Genomic DNA, 17279 nt, shown 5'->3' with positions numbered 1-17279 from the left:
CTGCTCTTGTCAATAGTGGATACAGTGATCCAGTGGAAAATTGGAATGCATTGTATGCTTTTCCGACCAGTTTGAAAGAAGACTGTTTGACTTGATGCTTTCTTCTCTTTACTTAGAAATGGCAGGATATCATTAAGGAAGTCAAGTTCCTCCAGAGAATACAACACCCAAACAGCATAGAGTATAAAGGATGCTACTTGCGGGAACACACAGCATGGGTAAGATCTCTTTCTTTTTCTCTTCTGAATCACTCATTCTCACTATCACTCTTTGGCATGACATGTTAATGAGTGCATAAACACAATATTCATTTTATCATCTTTTTTCCCCCTCCTCTTCAGCTTGTCATGGAGTACTGTTTGGGCTCAGCCTCGGACCTCCTTGAAGGTGAGATGCCAAACATTTGGCTTCACGTGGAAGCATGATCAGTATTTTATCCAAAATGTGTGTGTTTATGTATTTATTTATTTATTTGTTTATTTCTTCAAAAATGAGTTATGATCAAATCTAAGCTTTAAAGACACAATATGTAAGATTTTTGCATTAAAATATCCAAAAACCACTAGCCACTAGTGTCATATATTTTATTTGCTTGTGTACTAACATTATCCAACGTATATTTACAACGTTTAAATCCAGAGAAATGCGCAATTTTTACCAGTGTAACGTCCCTCCTCATTGCGTCGCCTGTCAATGCCGTCATCCTCGGTTTCCGCTTTTGGTGCCGTAGAAACCATGGCAACATAGCAAGTCTAATGAAAAAATGCAGAAGTAGTCATTTTAGCATCTGGCACGCCACTCCTGTTGTTGTTTCATCATGGACCTCAATTATTCGTTATTGTTTGCAGCAGGTTTTGTCGAAGAGTTTTGGACAAGATGAGAAATAAAACAAGGATCAATATCAGTGTGGCATTTCCTAACACTGTTTTACAAGTCTATGGCAGTGTAATTAAACACACAGTATGTGTTAAACATAACTTAAATAGTAAGTCAGCCTTTTTGCAAATGCTGTGGGCACGCTTAAATGTGCTTTTAGTTTAATAGTTTTGTACACGTAAAACTGCGTTGCGTTACCCCACCATTTAATTCGACAAATAAAGTGACATGTATGAGTAGTAATTCGTTACTTGCGGCTAATTAAAATCAAATAAAATCATGTGATCAAATTTAAAGGTTATAAAACTCTATTTAATTTCATACCTCATTCATGAACATGATTTGAGTCCTGTCAACTCCCATCATTCCACGCTCCTTCACAGCATCATCAAACTATGCCTTTGTTATTGTTTTGAATATGTGACCTGTAGCGGCAAAAATTATATATTGTGTCTTTAACATTTATTATTACAAATAATAGAGCATAGTGCTAGCAACACCAAGTTATGGGTTTGATTCCCAGGGAATGCATTAACTGACAAAATGTACTGTATATCTTAAACGCAGTGTACATCACTTTGGATGAAAGGTCTGTCAAATGCATTAATGTAATGTAAATCATTGTCACTTTGATGAACATGCAACTTTACTTTTTTTTTTTGGTTTAGTTCACAAGAAGCCCCTTCAGGAAATTGAGATTGCAGCAATTACACATGGTGCTTTGCAGGGCCTTGCATACCTTCATTCCCATAACATGATTCACAGGTTTGTGGGTTTTTCTTTTTCTTTTTCCTAGTAGTGTTGGGCATCGAGAACTGGTTCCACAGGAACCAAATTAATTTCATGACTGCTTCCGCTAAAAGGTTTTGCATTCTTGCTCTGAAGACAGGAAACCTTGTTGGAATACTCTGGGAGGGTCTCCTGCACATTTATTCATTTGCGGCACAGTGCAGTCTCTAATTAAATTGTTTTAGCAAGTCTGCATTGAATTCAATGCAAGGGACGACAAACATACAGACCACTATTGTCTGATTCACAAACATATGGTTCTTATGGTCACAAAGTCTCACAAATAAAGTTACAATGAAACATTAGTAATCGACCTTTTTTTCCATATTGTGGGGTACATCCGAGTATTACTGATTATGAAAAAATAAAAAATAAAATGTAGGACAGGGACTTGGTTCTGTGCATGGGTTGTTGATTGGATTTTGAGATGTGGGAAGTCTTCACAGTGCATTACCTGTGGGTGTCAAAGAAAATGTTGATTATTCTGTGTACATTGTCATCTTAACTCAGGGATATCAAAGCTGGGAACATCCTACTGACCGAGCCTGGACAAGTCAAACTGGCAGATTTTGGTTCTGCCTCCATCGCCTCTCCAGCAAACTCTTTTGTGGGGACACCATATTGGTGAGCACACTGAGGATCTTTAATAATAATGACTCCATTGACACAGCCTGGTTACTAACACGCACGTCTCCTCTCAGGATGGCCCCTGAAGTGATTTTAGCCATGGACGAGGGACAGTATGATGGAAAGGTTGACATCTGGTCTCTTGGGATCACCTGCGTAGAACTAGGTGACGAAGAAGTGCTGCTCATCGTAAATTGAATTGTGCGTCTGTCACAGTGTGAAAGTCGAGCTTACTTTTGCCTCTCCTTTTTGCTGTAGCGGAAAGGAAGCCTCCTCTGTTTAACATGAATGCGATGAGTGCCTTATACCATATAGCGCAGAATGAGAGTCCCACACTGCAGTCAAGTGAATGGTGAGTCCTCTAACACAGGGTTTCAATCTTTTTGATGAACCCCAAATATGTCTCATCCTAAAATGTACTATAGTACTGTACAGTTAGATGTATTAGTTATTTATATCAATTTACTTATTTAAATTATTTTATTTTTATATAACATTTTTTCATTAAGGCTAGGTAGTAAATCAAATATTGGGGTGATTTTTGCATACTTTTTATTAAGTCTCTGATTTAAAGGGTTAGTTCGGCCAAAAATGAAAATTCTATCATTAATGTCGTTCCAAACCCGTAAGACTTTCGTTCATCTTTGAAACACAAAGATATTTTGTATAAAATCTGAGTGATTTCTGTCCCTCCATTGACAGCTACGCAACTACCACCACTTTTATGCTTCAAAAAGTTCATAAAGAGAACATAAAACTAATCCATATGAATTGAGCGGCTTAGTCCAAATTTTCTGAAGAGACTCGATCGCTTTAAATGAGGAACAGATTGAATTTAATTAACTTTATTTAAAAATATTGAGCGATTTCTGCATTAGCGAGTCGATTAACCTGCTGTGTTATTCTTTCCTCAGGACGGATTATTTTAGAAATTTTGTTGACTCTTGCCTTCAGAAAATCCCCCAAGACCGACCACACTCTGAGGATCTGTTGCAGGTGTTCACTTTGCATTGAATTATCAAGAAATTTAAATAACCTTTTTGTTTGTTAGTCTTAATAATCCACTTGAATACTTAGTTAACTGCCTTATTTTCTGCACTCTTTGCAAAAACAATAGCATGCATTCGTCCTGCGAGAGAGGCCAGAATCTGTTCTGATGGATTTAATTTTGCGGACAAAAGATGCAGTCCGAGAGCTGGACAACCTGCAGTATCGCAAGATGAAGAAGATCCTCTTTCAAGAGTCCCACAATGGGCCGACCACTGAGACCCAGGAGGGAGATGAGGTCAGATCTCAATCCATCCCTAGTTCCAGTGCTTTAACATTGATTGGCTCATATAAATTAGTCCAAATGAGTGTTCAAAATCAAATTTAAAGGTACACTATATAACTTTGGCCCTTTAGCGGTTAAAAAACAAAACTGCATGCATTTTGCAGAAGAACGTTGTTTTGGTTGTGCTTCAGCTATATAATATGGTTATCCTACAGCTCATAAAACATTCAAAACTAGGCTTAATAGATATAACCAATTTAGATGAAAATGGATCTCAAGCTGACTAGAGATCCCAAATGTTACTGTAGCTATACCCATTAATAGACATGGTACTTCCTTGAAAATACATTCCAGCACAGCGCTACGCCATAATGAAATGACCCTTCACAATAGATGATGCTTTATAATGAACTCTGTTAGAGAGCTACGTATGACAATTTATCTGTTCAATAAAATACCTTTCTGACCTGTTGAGTAATAAAACCTCCATCTCCGCGTCGCTTTTGCAACATTTCAAATCCCTCAGGTCTCACCCTCTCCGAAAAGCCAAGCCAATGTTGATTCTTTTTTTATTGCGATCTCTTTTGCGTTCTCTTTTTGCCAGCGAATCTCCTCTGTTCGGTGTGATTCAGAGGTGATTCCTCTGAGGTTTGAGATTCAGCGGCTCCACGTCAACCTTTTTTCGCACGTTGTGACAATTAACCTATGCCGTTCCCACATGTGTAAAAGTAGGGGGACCAACTTTTCTCTATTTACGGATATGACGAGATGGGTGAGTGATGCATGTATGAAATTACCCACAGTAAATCAGGGTAAAATAAAAACAAGATTGATGATTTATTGACTAGTTATTTAAATTTATTTTTAACAAAAAAAAAAAAAAAAATGTCATAGTGTACCTTTAAAACTGAACACTTTTGAAAAAAGGCCGGATGTTCTTCTTTTGTAAGTACAGGATGATCTTTGGGTCATTCTCAAATCCTGGTAAATAACATGACTATCAGGTTAAACACAAACTTATGAAGATATGCAGTTTATTTAATTGTTTTTTTTAAACTTTCAGTCATGATTTGTCTTTTTAAGCCAACTCAATGTTTTTTTACTTTTTTGCTGTGCTCTGAACTGCTGTTTTTTTTGTGTGTGTTCAGGAGTCGGAGCACAATACTGGTCGCACAGGCACAGTGAGCAGTGTGGGCAGTAATCAGTCCATTCCCAGCATGTCGATCAGTGCGAGCTCTCAGAGCAGCTCAGTGAACAGCCTTCCTGATGCTGCCGATGACAAGAGTGAACTTGATCTGGAGAAAGACCACACCGTTATGTCTAACAGTTCGGTCATACATCTGAAACCTGTACGTTCACACACCTCTTCTTAAAATATCACAGAAACCTTCAGTATAACCCAAATCAGAGATTCTTTATACTAAGTAACTGTGAATGGTTAATATACATTTTCCTGTTTTTGTGTCCATTAGGAAAGGGAGGAGGTTTACCCTGAGGATCCTGAAACACATCCTCGTCCCTCAGAAGCCCAGGCGCCACCTGCACAGCTCCCACAGCGCAAACACCATCGCAACCCTGAGCACTTTGCCACCATCCGCACAGCCTCACTGGTGAGGCAGTCAAGTCGAATCTGCACTGAAATGCTTCACAACCCTAGTGTCCACATCAGACTTGTCAAAACTTAATTGCTCATATTGTAATCGATAAACCGTGGCATTGGTCGCTTCCAGTGTAGACACAGTGTAAAATGAATGACATCACAAGAATTTATTGTTCACTTCCAGTCTGAGATTCTTGAAATGTTCAACATTCATTGAATTTTTCTTAAACGTCTCTTGATCATTTTTATTCCTCTTCCCTGTCCCTTCATTTCCTTGTGTCCCTCCTCTTGCCTCTTTCAGGTAACACGTCAGATGCAGGAACACGAGCAGGACTCTGAGCTGAGGGAGCAGATGTCCGGTTACAAGCGCATGAGACGGCAGCACCAGAAGCACCTTATGGCCCTGGAGAACAAACTGAAAGCGGAGATGGACGAACACAGGCTGAGACTGGACAAAGAGCTGGAGGCCCAGAGGAACAGCTTTGCCAGTGAGATAGAGAAACTTGTGAAGAAAAACCAAGCAGCCATTGAGAAAGATGTAAGTGCGCACGAGACGTGTCACATGACGGAATTCCACCTGAAAACTGCTCAGGAATCGGAAATTCCCCTCTTCCTCATATGCCGTTCAAACAGTTACTTAATCAAGTAATAATATCTTTCACATACATAACTTGGCCAAAAGTATGTGATGCCCCTTTCTGATTAACTGTAAGCAAGACCCCTCAATTCCAGTGAAGACAAATCTTAATGTTACATTATAAAATTACATTCTTGAGAATGATGTGTTTCATACTTTGTTGCAAGGGGAGGTTCCTGTTCTGCTTCATTATGACTAAAAGGTTCTGTGCACAAAGCTATTAATATTTAATTTATTTATTATACATTTTCATGAATATTGTCTTGAAGGCCAAGTCATTTGCCAATGATGAGAAGAAATTCCAACAGCACATTCAAGCCCAGCAGAAGAAAGAGCTTAGTAGCTTCCTGGAGTCACAGAAACGAGAGTACAAGCTACGCAAGGAGCAACTGAAAGAGGTATAGGCATATTTCAGCAAGGCTTTTTGCCCACCTATGAATCCACCAATTGTGTGTTTCATCTTGGTGTAATTCCACCTAGATTGACCTCTATTATGAGATCTTTTAGCATGAACAGTGCAAATGAATCAAGATAAGTGAAAAAGCAGGAAAGTGGGCATGGTCAATACAGCTGAATTAGAGATTCAAACTAAAAAATGTTGTTTGTTTTTGGCTGAAACTATTTTTAAGGGCCAAAATCATTGACTGAGACATTGACATTTAATTAGTACTTCTCCTTAGGCTGGCTTTTTCGTGGATAAGCTACAACAGGTAAACTTTTCTGTTTATAGCACAAAATAAACATGAATGAACATCAGAAGGTATGTTGGAAGAAACAAGTTACTGAAATGTATCATGTCTTATGTCATCGCTCAATCAGTGTTTCAGTCTTGGAAAACGTCAATAAAACAGCTTGTAAACAATGTGACATAATTTAATATTTACCTCAAGATAGCAATTCAATGTCTGTAGCTTGTTAGCTAACTAGAAAACAACTCTAGATAAGGAACATTTTGCTAAATATATGCGCTTATTCATTATTTTTACTCAACATGTTGTCTTCATTATTTAATGTATGTTTGAATAAATCTGCCATGCAAATGTACATCTTTATTATAGCCACTGTTTAAATTTCAACAAATCAGAGTAAAAACATTATAATATAATCAATTAAAAATGTAATATAAAAGAGCCTCATATGCATTTGAAATAATTATATAAAATTATTTTTGACTTTGGTTTCAGTAAAAAAAAAGAAATTCTTAGCATCACTACTAAAAAGTAATGTTTCTCTATTGTTCAGCCATTTGACAATTTTCAGTATACATCCTAGAGGATGAGAAGGACTATTGTTACTAAGTATATTTAAGTAGATTGCAAATATACATTTTATATTTATATAAATATAAGTAGCTACATTTTATTTATTAATTATTTCCGCTTAACAACTCCCATTAATGTTTCCCACACTGTTTAGGAGCTGAATGAGAACCAGTCCACCCCCAAGAAGGAGAAGCAGGAGTGGCTGTCTAAGCGGAAGGAGGACTTTCAGCACTACCAGGCAGAAGAGGAAGCCAACCTTCTCCGCCGACAGCGCCAGTACCTGGAGCTCGAATGTCGCCGCTTTAAACGCAGAATCCTCATTGCAAAACACAATGTAGAGCAAGACCTCGTGCGGGAGGTAATGTTGCTTTTCCTAAACTGTCAAATGTCTGTTTTTATTATTGACTAATCTATCCATGATTCCTTCGATTAATTGGATTAAAACCAAAGAAAACAAATATAATGACGAGGTTTTCTTGATCCAGGAGCTTAATAAGCGGCAGACGCAGAAAGATCTGGAACATGCCATGCTGCTCCGCCAACATGAGTCGATGCAGGAGCTGGAGGTGAGGCAGCTGGGCACCATCCAGAAGATGCGTTCAGAGCTGACCCGCTTGCAGCATCAGACGGAGCTCACCAACCAGCTAGAGTACAACAAACGCAGAGAGCGAGAGCTGCGCCGCAAACATGTCATGGAGGTCCGGCAGCAGCCCAAGAGCCTTAAGGTGCGTTTCCTTTTAGCCTATGCTTGTTTCTGTAGTGCATACCAGCCGCAGCTTGTCTGTAAGGGCCTGTGGGGCAGCGCCCCACCAAAATATTCATCCAAATATGGATGTCTATATACACTGAATTAATAATATTTTCTAGACTATTTTGAGTTGTAAAGTGAGCAGGATATTAAAATTTAGCGCATGCATTCGGCAGGCATGTATCACCATGTATCTGCCATTGGGGCTATTGGGGCGCTTATTTTCACGTTACATGTGATTATGGTTCAGGCAGCATTATAGGTCAGAAGTCAGATTGGATCAGAACATTCAGAATATTATCCAGGTCCATCTGGTTGAAGATCGGAGTCATCACGCCGGTATGGAGACGAGTTTGTTGTGGATCAGTGCCGAAGAACAGTGTGTCTGTTTTTCCTATGTTGAGTAGTGTATCAAATTAATGAATGTATAAATCCTTTAGTTTAAATGTGCTCATTTATATACAGTTGTTCTGTTGTGTTTGTTCTGAGAATAGATATGACTTTGTTTTCCTCACAGGAATTCCTACACAACATTCTAAAACAACATTTGGAGGCAATAAATGCTACATTAAGGCAATATTAAGATAGCAATCTATAGGTTTGTCGTGTATAATAAAGTCTGTCAGTCATCATAAGAGCGCCACCCTCAGGCTGCATACTGCAAGGACATTAGAATTCTACCAAAAGATATCTGATATGTTCAGTGATTAGAATATAAAGCTTACAAAATGTGTATCATAAACTAGCGCCAAAGTTTACGCTGCTGGTGCATTCTAGTTTTGTGGTGCAAGTAAGCCTTTCCTCCTCTTTGATCTGTATCAGTCTAAAGAGACGCAGATCAAGAAGCAGTTCCAGGACACGTGTAAGATCCAAACACGGCAGTATAAAGCCCTGCGCAACCACCTCCTGGAAACCACACCAAAGGCCGACCACAAGGCTGTGCTGAAGAGGCTGAAGGAGGAGCAGACACGGAAGTTAGCCATCCTCGCTGAGCAGTATGACCATTCCATCAATGACATGCTCTCCACACAAGCTGTGAGTCCTCCCATCTTATGTGTATATCTTCCTGTAAAGCCATCAAAGAAGGAAGCCTCTGTAATGCAGAAGGCGAAAATGTTATCCTAATTGAAAAATCTTTTACGCACTGATTCTAAATGTAACTCCACCGCCCGTCTTGATCCTCAGCTGCGATTGGACGAGGCACAGGAGGCCGAATGTCAGGTGCTAAAGATGCAGCTGCAGCAGGAGCTGGAGTTGCTAAATGCCTATCAGAGCAAGATCAAAATGCAGACGGACTCGCAGCACGATCGTGAGAGGAAAGAGCTGGAGCAGAGGGTTTCGCTGAGGAGGGCTCTTCTTGAACAGAAGGTAACTGATACAAATCCAAGCAGCACACTACAGAAATTACAGGGGGAGAGCTTTTGACGTTCCAGAATAAGAATTAAAGGTATAGTTCACCCAAAAATGAAAAAAAAATATACAAAGGTTGAAAGTTCAGAAGCATTTAAAAAATAATAATCGAGGAACGTGTTTAGCCTAAATTCATGTCAAATTCACTTGCTATGTTTTGCCATTAAGGATGTTGACCCTGCAATGTTCTACCCAAACAAATTCTACTTTTATGTTCTACGGATTCTAGAACATAAAATAAGACATTCTACTTTTGTTGCAGTTTTAGAATGACATGAGGGTCAACAGTTGAGACAGTATTTTGACTCAAGGCTGGAATACACTACATAACTTTAATCTGAACTCGAGGCATCATACACTTGCCGACTGAGGTTCCAACCACAAAAAACCTTGGAGATGCATGACAAATGAAAACAATGTGTTCTAAAATCTGCTCAAAATATCAAAGATGTTACGCAATTTTCTGTGCAATCTCTCAACTCTGACTGCCCAAAATCTGCAGAATCGCTCTGACTTTCGGCACACTCCAGACTGCAGATCGTGGCAAAAATCATTGTATAGTGTATTCCAGCTTCAACTATCCCTGTAGCAGCTGGGAAGATTTCATGTCATCATTGAAGCGTTACCTGATTCTATTTTGGTTTTGGTCAGATTGAAGAGGAGATGGTTGCCCTGCAGAACGAGCGATCAGAACGAATCCGCAGTCTGTTCGAGAAGCAGGCCCGGGAGATCGAGGCGTTTGACTCTGAAAGCATGCGTCTGGGCTTCAGCAACATGGTGCTCTCCAGCCTGGCTTCGTCCGACGGACACAGCCACAGCTTTCCAGGGGCACAGAGTAGCTGGGGCTCTCAGCACGGTGCAGGCTCTCAGGGGTCACACTGGGGAGGGCAACATAGCGGCAGCCAGCACGGCCACCACCAACACCCAAGCCACGGCGGCTCTATCCAGCAGCCCTGGGGTCACGGCCTGTCTTCAGGGGGACCGCCTCCCTGGGGCCACCACGGGTCTGGAGGCAGTCAGCGCTCGAGTGTGGGAAGCAGTGGGCTACGGAACAGTCCCCAGGCGGTACGGCGGGCCACCTCAGGGGGCCGCAGTGAGCAGGGGATGAGCAGGAGTGCCAGCATCGCCTCTCAGATTTCCAATGGCTCGCACCTGTCCTACACGTAAGATCCCCCGCTGCTCTCCCACAACACCTGTCTTGGCCTAAAATGCCATAGGGGAAGGGATAAAGGGGCACCATGGTCTTTTTTTCTTTTCTTTTCTTTTCTTTTTTTAACACCCATTCCTTTGTTTCTAGTCCTCGAAATACATATTTTATACACATGGCAAGCACAAAATGCATTCACTGTAAGTTCCAGTTAGAGAATGTCTATATGTTTAGTCAGAATGTCAAAATATTCTGGCCTGTTTTATCAAACTTCAGCTAGAATCCAGAATGACTAAGTCATTTTTTGCAGTGATGCGATGTGCATTTTAGAGCGCGTTAGATTTGATGAGAATGTTAGTGATGGTAAGAATGAATAAATGAATGCTGTGTATTGTATGCAAGTCTTTATGCAGTGGGTTTTTATCACGGTCTTATTAGCAGGTTGTTTCGGCTGGCTTCGTTTGCAAAGAGAGGGAGTTGAATGCATATGAATCCAAAAAGAAATGATAGGAATAGGTTGGATAGCAGAATGTGAAAGAATCAAGCTTTACAGTGCACTTGATTTTTGTCTAGCGTATTCTTTTATAAAGCACGAATGTTTTAATGTGTTAATAAACCGTATGCTATTTTGTGCCAGAACAAATTTTAACTATGAAAAGATACTGTGAAATTCCAAGATTTTGCTAGGAGTATTATTTTGATTATTGGATTATCGTGATTTTACAATTTTGCCATGCATTGCCATCCCTCCACTGAAAACTGTGGAGAGCAGGATGCCATTTTGCTTTTTGAAAACAAAGCTTCAAACTCTGATAATAAGTGTAACAGGTTTGTTCCATTTCTATATGCCAAAAGGACATACAGTAGTAGTAGGTGGTTATAAGTTAGGTGTGCAAAATGTCTTGAAAAGTGAATATGTAGAATGACACTTTAAAAAACAGGGTTTGCTATGTGAATGTACATAAGCATTAAAGCATGTCGGCAAGGTAGATCTTCACTTCTGGATTACCAGTATGACAAAAGCTGTTGAAAGTATATTAATGTTCGTTTTAGTCTTTTGATTTAGTGATGCCAAAGGTAACAATCACAACTATGCAAAAGGAGAATAGCCTGTCACATTCACATCTTCCTTCACTGAGCGTAACATCCCAGAAAAGCACTTTACCATCCCTTTCTACTCTTAGTTGATCACTACAATCATATACGAGCAGATCTCCTGGACCTCGGGTGCCCCCTCCTCCCCTTTCTCAGGCTTGGTTTTACAAGAGCGTGTTGTGTGGATTTTAAGGGTGGGGAGGTCTAGGTTGGGTAGGCTTGAGACCGCTGAATGTTTTTGCTGGGCGGGCGGGTGGGTGCCGCTGCTGTCGTCCCTGCATTGCCTTGGTTTCTTCCATGCCCACCCCAGAGCTCCAGTGACTGCTGCCCACCCTCCAACCGAACACTTATCACAGCATGTAGAAAAACAAAAAGTGATTAAAAATGCAATGGAAAAACAAGGTTAGATAGCATAGAAAACATTATGGTGGAAGGGTATACAGCCAGAAGACAGCTTTAAGTGAGATGTATAGGAAAACATTTGTGTATATTGTATATTTAGAAATTTAAATAAATGAATAAATGGAAATCAAGAGAGACCCAAGTTAAAACTAGACTAAAATTTAATTGCTTGAATGTGAAGATAAAATAAAAAAATAACTTGGTTTCTAATATTGACTATTTAAAAAGAGAAAAAATTATATACACACACACACACACACATATACATACATACATATATTACAGAGGTGTCAAGCGAAGCCAAAAAAGATTTTATTTTCCCTGCAGTTAGATTCACACAGAGGATATCACTCTTTATATGGATTTTCCATCGTCCTCTCTTTGCTTCTTGCTCTCCTTGCTTTCAAAGGTATGAATTACCATATTCACTTGTGCCAGTACTCATATTCTGTTATCTGTGAACCAACAGTGAACTTTAATATTCTGAAACACAAATGCCATGGGTTTTCTTTTGTTTCGGTCAAAAAAAAACGAGAACATTTTCAACTGCCATCATGCCTATTACAGAAGAGCTTCAAAAACTTTTTTTTTTCCAGGAAAAGAAATTCCGGTTTGGAACGTCAGTGCTGTCTATAATATTTATCAATTCTGAACACTATTTTGGCACACTTCTGGTATATGCATGGGATTGCAGATTACATGAAGTTGCCTACCTCAGTCTAGACTAACTAAACCAACTGAGCCAGTGCATAGCCAGTCCTAAAGATTTGGGCCAAGTGTAACAAATTAACATGAGATTATATATAACATGCCAATCATCTAATCACATTCAGTACTCTAATGGAATCACTGGATCTAAGGAACAGCCATAGACTCAAAATGTGATCGTGTTTACTCGTGCAAACAGGGTCATGCAGTATTTTCCAAAGGAGAGCAGTGTGCCGTTATATGAGAGTCATTTCTTTGGAAGCTCTTAGCATCCTTGTTTTAATGAGCCTTTGAAAAAGTGTGAAAACAACAGGATAAATAATAATCAAGGAAGGTGGTACATCTCTGTACAGTGCGTTTACCAGTATTTCAACCATTTTCTTTTGATGGTCATCCTCTCATTTTTCCGGCTTTCAACATTACCATAGCAATCCATATATAACCTGTATTAAAATGTATAGATTGTGCAAAACTGAATGTCGGAGAGATTACAAAAAGTTATGACTATTCATAACAAAAAACACTTACAAGTGAATTAAAATATACAAAAAATATGAAAACTTAAGGGGACAAATGTAATGTTTTGTTTGTAATTACTCCTTTTGTTGGCAGGGGGCTACTGGACAAATAAATCAACTGTAATAAAGTAATTTTAGTATATATTGGTTTTGTCATTTGTATCTTTTAACACATTTGTGTATGTTTAAAATCGAAGTGTACTTAAAAAGTGTAGTCTTTCCTGTACATACTTTTCATGGTCAATGTTCAAGTTAATTAACAATATTGATTCCTTTTAACACGGTGCTCTTGAATTCAGATATTGAGTCCAAAAATGTGTTATAGAGATCTTTACTGTGGAGGAGAAATTGACTTGCTTGCTCCATGTGATTAGTTTGTACAAAGAAAATGGAATAGCTAAATATAGCATCTAATGGTATTGGCTGATTAAGCCCCATGCCAGTCAGTACATGTCTTCGCTTTTTAAAATCTGTATCTATTGTAATCTCCTTCTTGCTTATTTCCACACAACTGTGGTTTCCTAACTGAGGGAAACGGTTTTTAAACATGTTCTGTGCCTCTTGGTATTAAGTTTAGCACTGCCAATCTGCTATGATCTTATGATACCACCTGCTTCTCTCACTCAGCGAGTGTAGGATCTATTCCAAGTAAAATCCACCTGCTCTTCTTCAAATGTGAATCTGTCCGAGGGAGTTGAGATCTGTCGTCTTCGTGATCCTAAGATGGGCCTTTCTTTGCGGAGCAAGGTTGACCTCCTCCTTCTGGACAGCACAGCACTGGCGCTATGCCTCAGGCCCTGGCTGCCGCGTTGTTCAACATCATCCTTGAACCCATTCTTCTCCTCTACCCCAAAGAAATCGGCAACTACCCTAAAGTATTCCAACACCACAAAATGACTCCAGAAAGATGTACCTCCATGTCCATCCTCATGAAGGAAACCACAGTGGCCTCCCTGTTCTGTTATGGCCAGCAGAAAGTAAGGGCTATTATGAAAAAGTGCCTTGGGTACAGTGGAGAGAGGTGGAAGTAAAGGATCATCTCGGCTACACAAACAGAGCACTGGCACTGCCACTTCGTCTGCATCTCGCAAAGGTTCATTCCTCTCCCAATAACTTGCCCAATCAGGCTTTGTTGATGATCTTGAACGGTCCTTTCCAACATGGTCTATTGAGTCTGACATTCTGTGATCGGACTGCTTAGTAGCACAGAACATGAGCTCTTCTATATTTTGCAAAGAGCTGGACTGTAGAATTTTTGCTACATCCATCACAGAGCTCAAAGCAGTGGCGTACCTGTGGAAGGGGTCAAATGTTTAAATTCAAACAGTGTGTAATCCTAGTTGCCTTTTAATATGGCAGGTTTGCACTGAGACATCTTACAATACCCTAACTTAGCTTGCAGATTTTGTAATTTTCCATTCACAAGAAGTTTTTTTTTTTTTTTTTTTTTTTACTATTGTTCCAAGCCAGAGATTTTCTTTTGTGGAACACCATAATGCTGCCCATCCAATATACGAATATACTGCAGGCCTTGAATCGCAGATCACGGATTTTGTCTAAAATCTCCATTGACTGTCGCAAGTGGAAAATCAGAGCTAAAATAATGTTGTGTGTGGGCAGCATAAGAGAAAATGGAATGGATTGATGCTGTAGGCCAAGGGTGCCCAATCCTGTTCCTGGCGATCTACCTACCTGCAAAGTTCAGATCCAACCCTGATCAAACACACCTGTCTGTAATTATCAAGTGCTTAGATCTTATTTAGCTGGTTCAGTTGTTTGATTGGGGTTGGAGCTGAACTTTTCAGGAAGGTAGATCTCCAGGGACAGGATTGGGAACCATCAAAAATGACCATAAAAGTAATCCATATGATTTGTGTGCCAAGTTGTGGCAAGATCATTATTAAAGGGATAGTTCACCCAATAAAGGAAAAATACCTTATGATTTACTCACCCTCAAGCCATCTTAGGTGTATATGACTTTCTTCTTTCAGACGAATGCAATCGGAGATATATAAAAAAAATGTCCTGGCTCTTCCAAGCTTTATAAGGGCAGTGAATAGGGAAAAAGATTTTGAAGGCCAAAAAAGTGCATCCATCCATCATAAAAATACTCCACATGGCTCCGGGGGTTAATAAAGGCCTTCTAAAGCGAAGTGATGCATTTGTGTAAGAAAAATATCCATATTTAAAACTTCATAAATTAAAATACCTAGCTTCCGACAAACGGCCTACGCAAGTCGACTTGCGTCAAAAGAGTAACCCCGACACAATGCATGATGCCATTCGCTATGACTGCCATTCACTACCATTATAAAGCTTGGAAGAGCGATGATACTTTTTTTTTTTTATATAACTCAGATTGTATTCGTCTGAAAGAAGATAGTCATACACCTAGGGTGGCTTGAGGGTAAGTAAATCATGGGATAATTAAAAAATTTTTGGTGAACTATCCCTTTTAGGCTCTCAAAATTCAGTGTCACACAAGGTTGCCTTGTGGCATAGGATGTTTCTTGAAATGCTGTTGTTGAATAAACTACTTTTATTATGCTTTCTTTAACCAGTACCTTAACAGTACTACAAGGAAAGAGTAGAGTACAGTAAAGTAAATATACATGCAAGATAACCCCTTCATTAAAGATCAAATGTCTACATTTCTGTGTAATTTGCTACCTGTTTATTTGAAGCTTGCGATAGATGAGGACTATCCAGTGATAGAGCCAAGGAAGCTCATACTCAAACCACAGTTGGCCATGAAACACAGGAGAAATGCAAGCAGCAGCCGTCAGGTAGGATGAAGAGCCACATTCCCCCAGATATGACAGCAGCAACCCTGATCCCGAGCCCTCACTTATTGCAAGCAAAGTTGAGGATGGATGATGATTCCGCAAGTATGCTACCGCTTGCACAAGGTCAGAAGGATTTCCGAACTCCTGGTAGTGTGGAGTGGTCAGCGGGCAACCACCTTGACCACGTCGATGGAACACCACTGGATAGAAACCCTGTTGCAAAGCCTGGTGGCACAATCTGATCAAGTGTGGCGTCACTCTGCCCAGGGCATTAGGAATTATAACAACAATAGCCGGATTGCTAGAGTGAAGGCCCAGAACTTTTCCACCAGGATGATGATCCCTTTTGGCCTGAACTTGTTGCTCCATCAGACTCACAGCCCAGTCCAGGGCCACAATACCCCCGTCCTCTAGGAGAAGGTTATCCCTTTTAAAGCGGACTCCTCCTTGGAGTTCAGCACCTTCCTCTGTGGGCCACATGAGATGGGTGATTATCTGAATATGAGGGTCGGCTTGAGGCCATCGTGCCAATGGAGGCTGGGTCAAAGCATAGCAGTGTTTCTTCAGGTGGCTGGCAAGGGCCGTGGATTTACAGATCAGTCTGACCTCTGTCTGGCATTCTCCTATGGATTTGGAGACTGGAATATGCGGCAGTTTCAGGACTCTACACGCCATAATCCACATACAGCGACCCAACAGCTGAACGGTACTATCTGCAAGATGACAGATCCAGTTCAATCGAAGCAAAAGCTTTACCAGAATCAGCATTAGAGAAGGTAGCAGGCAGAGAAAGAATTCCCACATTTCAGCGATTGCTCCGAAGTCTGTAACCTGTAGGTCTATCCAATGGAACAATGAACATACCTTAGCACTGAGGTTGGTAGGCAATGGTTTCCTCAAGTGAGCAAGTGGAAAAACTCAAAAGAGCTTTAAACCAAATGTTCTGTCCTACTCTCACTAGTGCGTCAACCTAAATGGACTTGCACCTCCCCCCTCCCCATAGCAAACATCTCTACTCCCCCTTCAGAAATCATTAACAATACTTTGGTCCAAAGACTGTTTTTAGCTATAAGAAGCAGTTCAATAGCGAACTAATGGAGGTTTTGCTACTTGAATGTCTGAGATTCAAGCCATTCTTTCCTTTACTTCCATCTGAACCCACTTCAAGTGCTGTGGAGGTGGGACACATTGACTATTAACAGTCTGAAATAGGTTGGAGACCTTCAGGATATTACACCCAAACCAGTACCCTTTGTTTCTTGGTTGTTTATATAATAGAAATGAGATAGCTGTATGGTCCCATAACTAAAAACTGGACAGAGAAACTGTTTGCTGTGACTAGACATAAATTAGCTAGTCTCAGGAACAGTAATTACCCATGGTAAATGTGTGGTGTGTGTG

General features: G+C 40.1%; 2 protein-coding genes across 5 annotated transcripts in view; one reads left to right on the top strand and one right to left on the bottom strand.

Moving 5' to 3' along the window:
* The window catches only part of taok1b (TAO kinase 1b), a 35401-nt gene extending 22165 nt beyond the window's left edge, over nucleotides 1-13236 (top strand). For all 3 annotated transcript variants that reach the window (XM_084387478.1, XM_084387479.1, XM_084387480.1), the window contains exons 4-20: nucleotides 117-218; nucleotides 342-387; nucleotides 1545-1641; nucleotides 2176-2289; nucleotides 2367-2458; nucleotides 2551-2644; nucleotides 3207-3288; nucleotides 3410-3577; nucleotides 4714-4914; nucleotides 5038-5175; nucleotides 5467-5703; nucleotides 6072-6200; nucleotides 7219-7422; nucleotides 7550-7789; nucleotides 8635-8847; nucleotides 8998-9180; nucleotides 9874-13236. In XM_084387478.1, coding sequence (XP_084243604.1) covers nucleotides 117-218; nucleotides 342-387; nucleotides 1545-1641; nucleotides 2176-2289; nucleotides 2367-2458; nucleotides 2551-2644; nucleotides 3207-3288; nucleotides 3410-3577; nucleotides 4714-4914; nucleotides 5038-5175; nucleotides 5467-5703; nucleotides 6072-6200; nucleotides 7219-7422; nucleotides 7550-7789; nucleotides 8635-8847; nucleotides 8998-9180; nucleotides 9874-10389 — 2856 coding nt within the window. In that variant the 3' untranslated portion in view covers nucleotides 10390-13236. The remainder of the gene's footprint in view (nucleotides 1-116; nucleotides 219-341; nucleotides 388-1544; nucleotides 1642-2175; nucleotides 2290-2366; nucleotides 2459-2550; nucleotides 2645-3206; nucleotides 3289-3409; nucleotides 3578-4713; nucleotides 4915-5037; nucleotides 5176-5466; nucleotides 5704-6071; nucleotides 6201-7218; nucleotides 7423-7549; nucleotides 7790-8634; nucleotides 8848-8997; nucleotides 9181-9873) is intronic.
* Nucleotides 11970-16842, bottom strand: LOC311277236 (protein ABHD15). 2 transcript variants are annotated; one of them, XM_084387486.1, is made up of 3 exons: nucleotides 16743-16842; nucleotides 15763-16591; nucleotides 11970-14385 (listed from the first exon to the last, which is right to left on the bottom strand). In XM_084387486.1, exons 2-3 carry the CDS (start codon nucleotides 16560-16562, stop codon nucleotides 13716-13718), a joined length of 1470 nt encoding a protein of 489 aa, XP_084243612.1. In that variant the 5' UTR covers nucleotides 16563-16591; nucleotides 16743-16842; the 3' UTR covers nucleotides 11970-13715. The 2 variants fall into 2 exon arrangements, with proteins under 2 accessions (XP_084243612.1, XP_084243611.1); XM_084387485.1 differs by lacking the exon at nucleotides 16743-16842 and having other exon boundaries at nucleotides 15763-16694.
* Between the last annotated feature and the right edge of the window lie 437 nt (nucleotides 16843-17279).

Source organism: Rutilus rutilus (assembly GCF_951802725.1).
Source record: "Rutilus rutilus genome assembly, chromosome: 18".
Classification (NCBI taxonomy): Eukaryota; Metazoa; Chordata; class Actinopteri; order Cypriniformes; family Leuciscidae; genus Rutilus; species Rutilus rutilus.
Note: the sequence above shows the minus strand (reverse complement) of the source record. Positions and strands in the feature narration are given on the sequence as shown.

What these genes read in the sequence shown, in the direction of transcription:
- LOC311277236 (XM_084387485.1), bottom strand. Translation starts at nt 16,682, where the DNA reads ATGTGGGAATTCTTTCTCTGCCTGCTACCTTCTCTAATGCTGATTCTG. An exon ending in CGCAAGCTTCAAATAAACAG is followed by an intron (nt 14,386 to 15,762) that starts GTAGCAAATTAC and finishes CCCCTTCCACAG; the next exon opens with GTACGCCACTGCTTTGAGCT.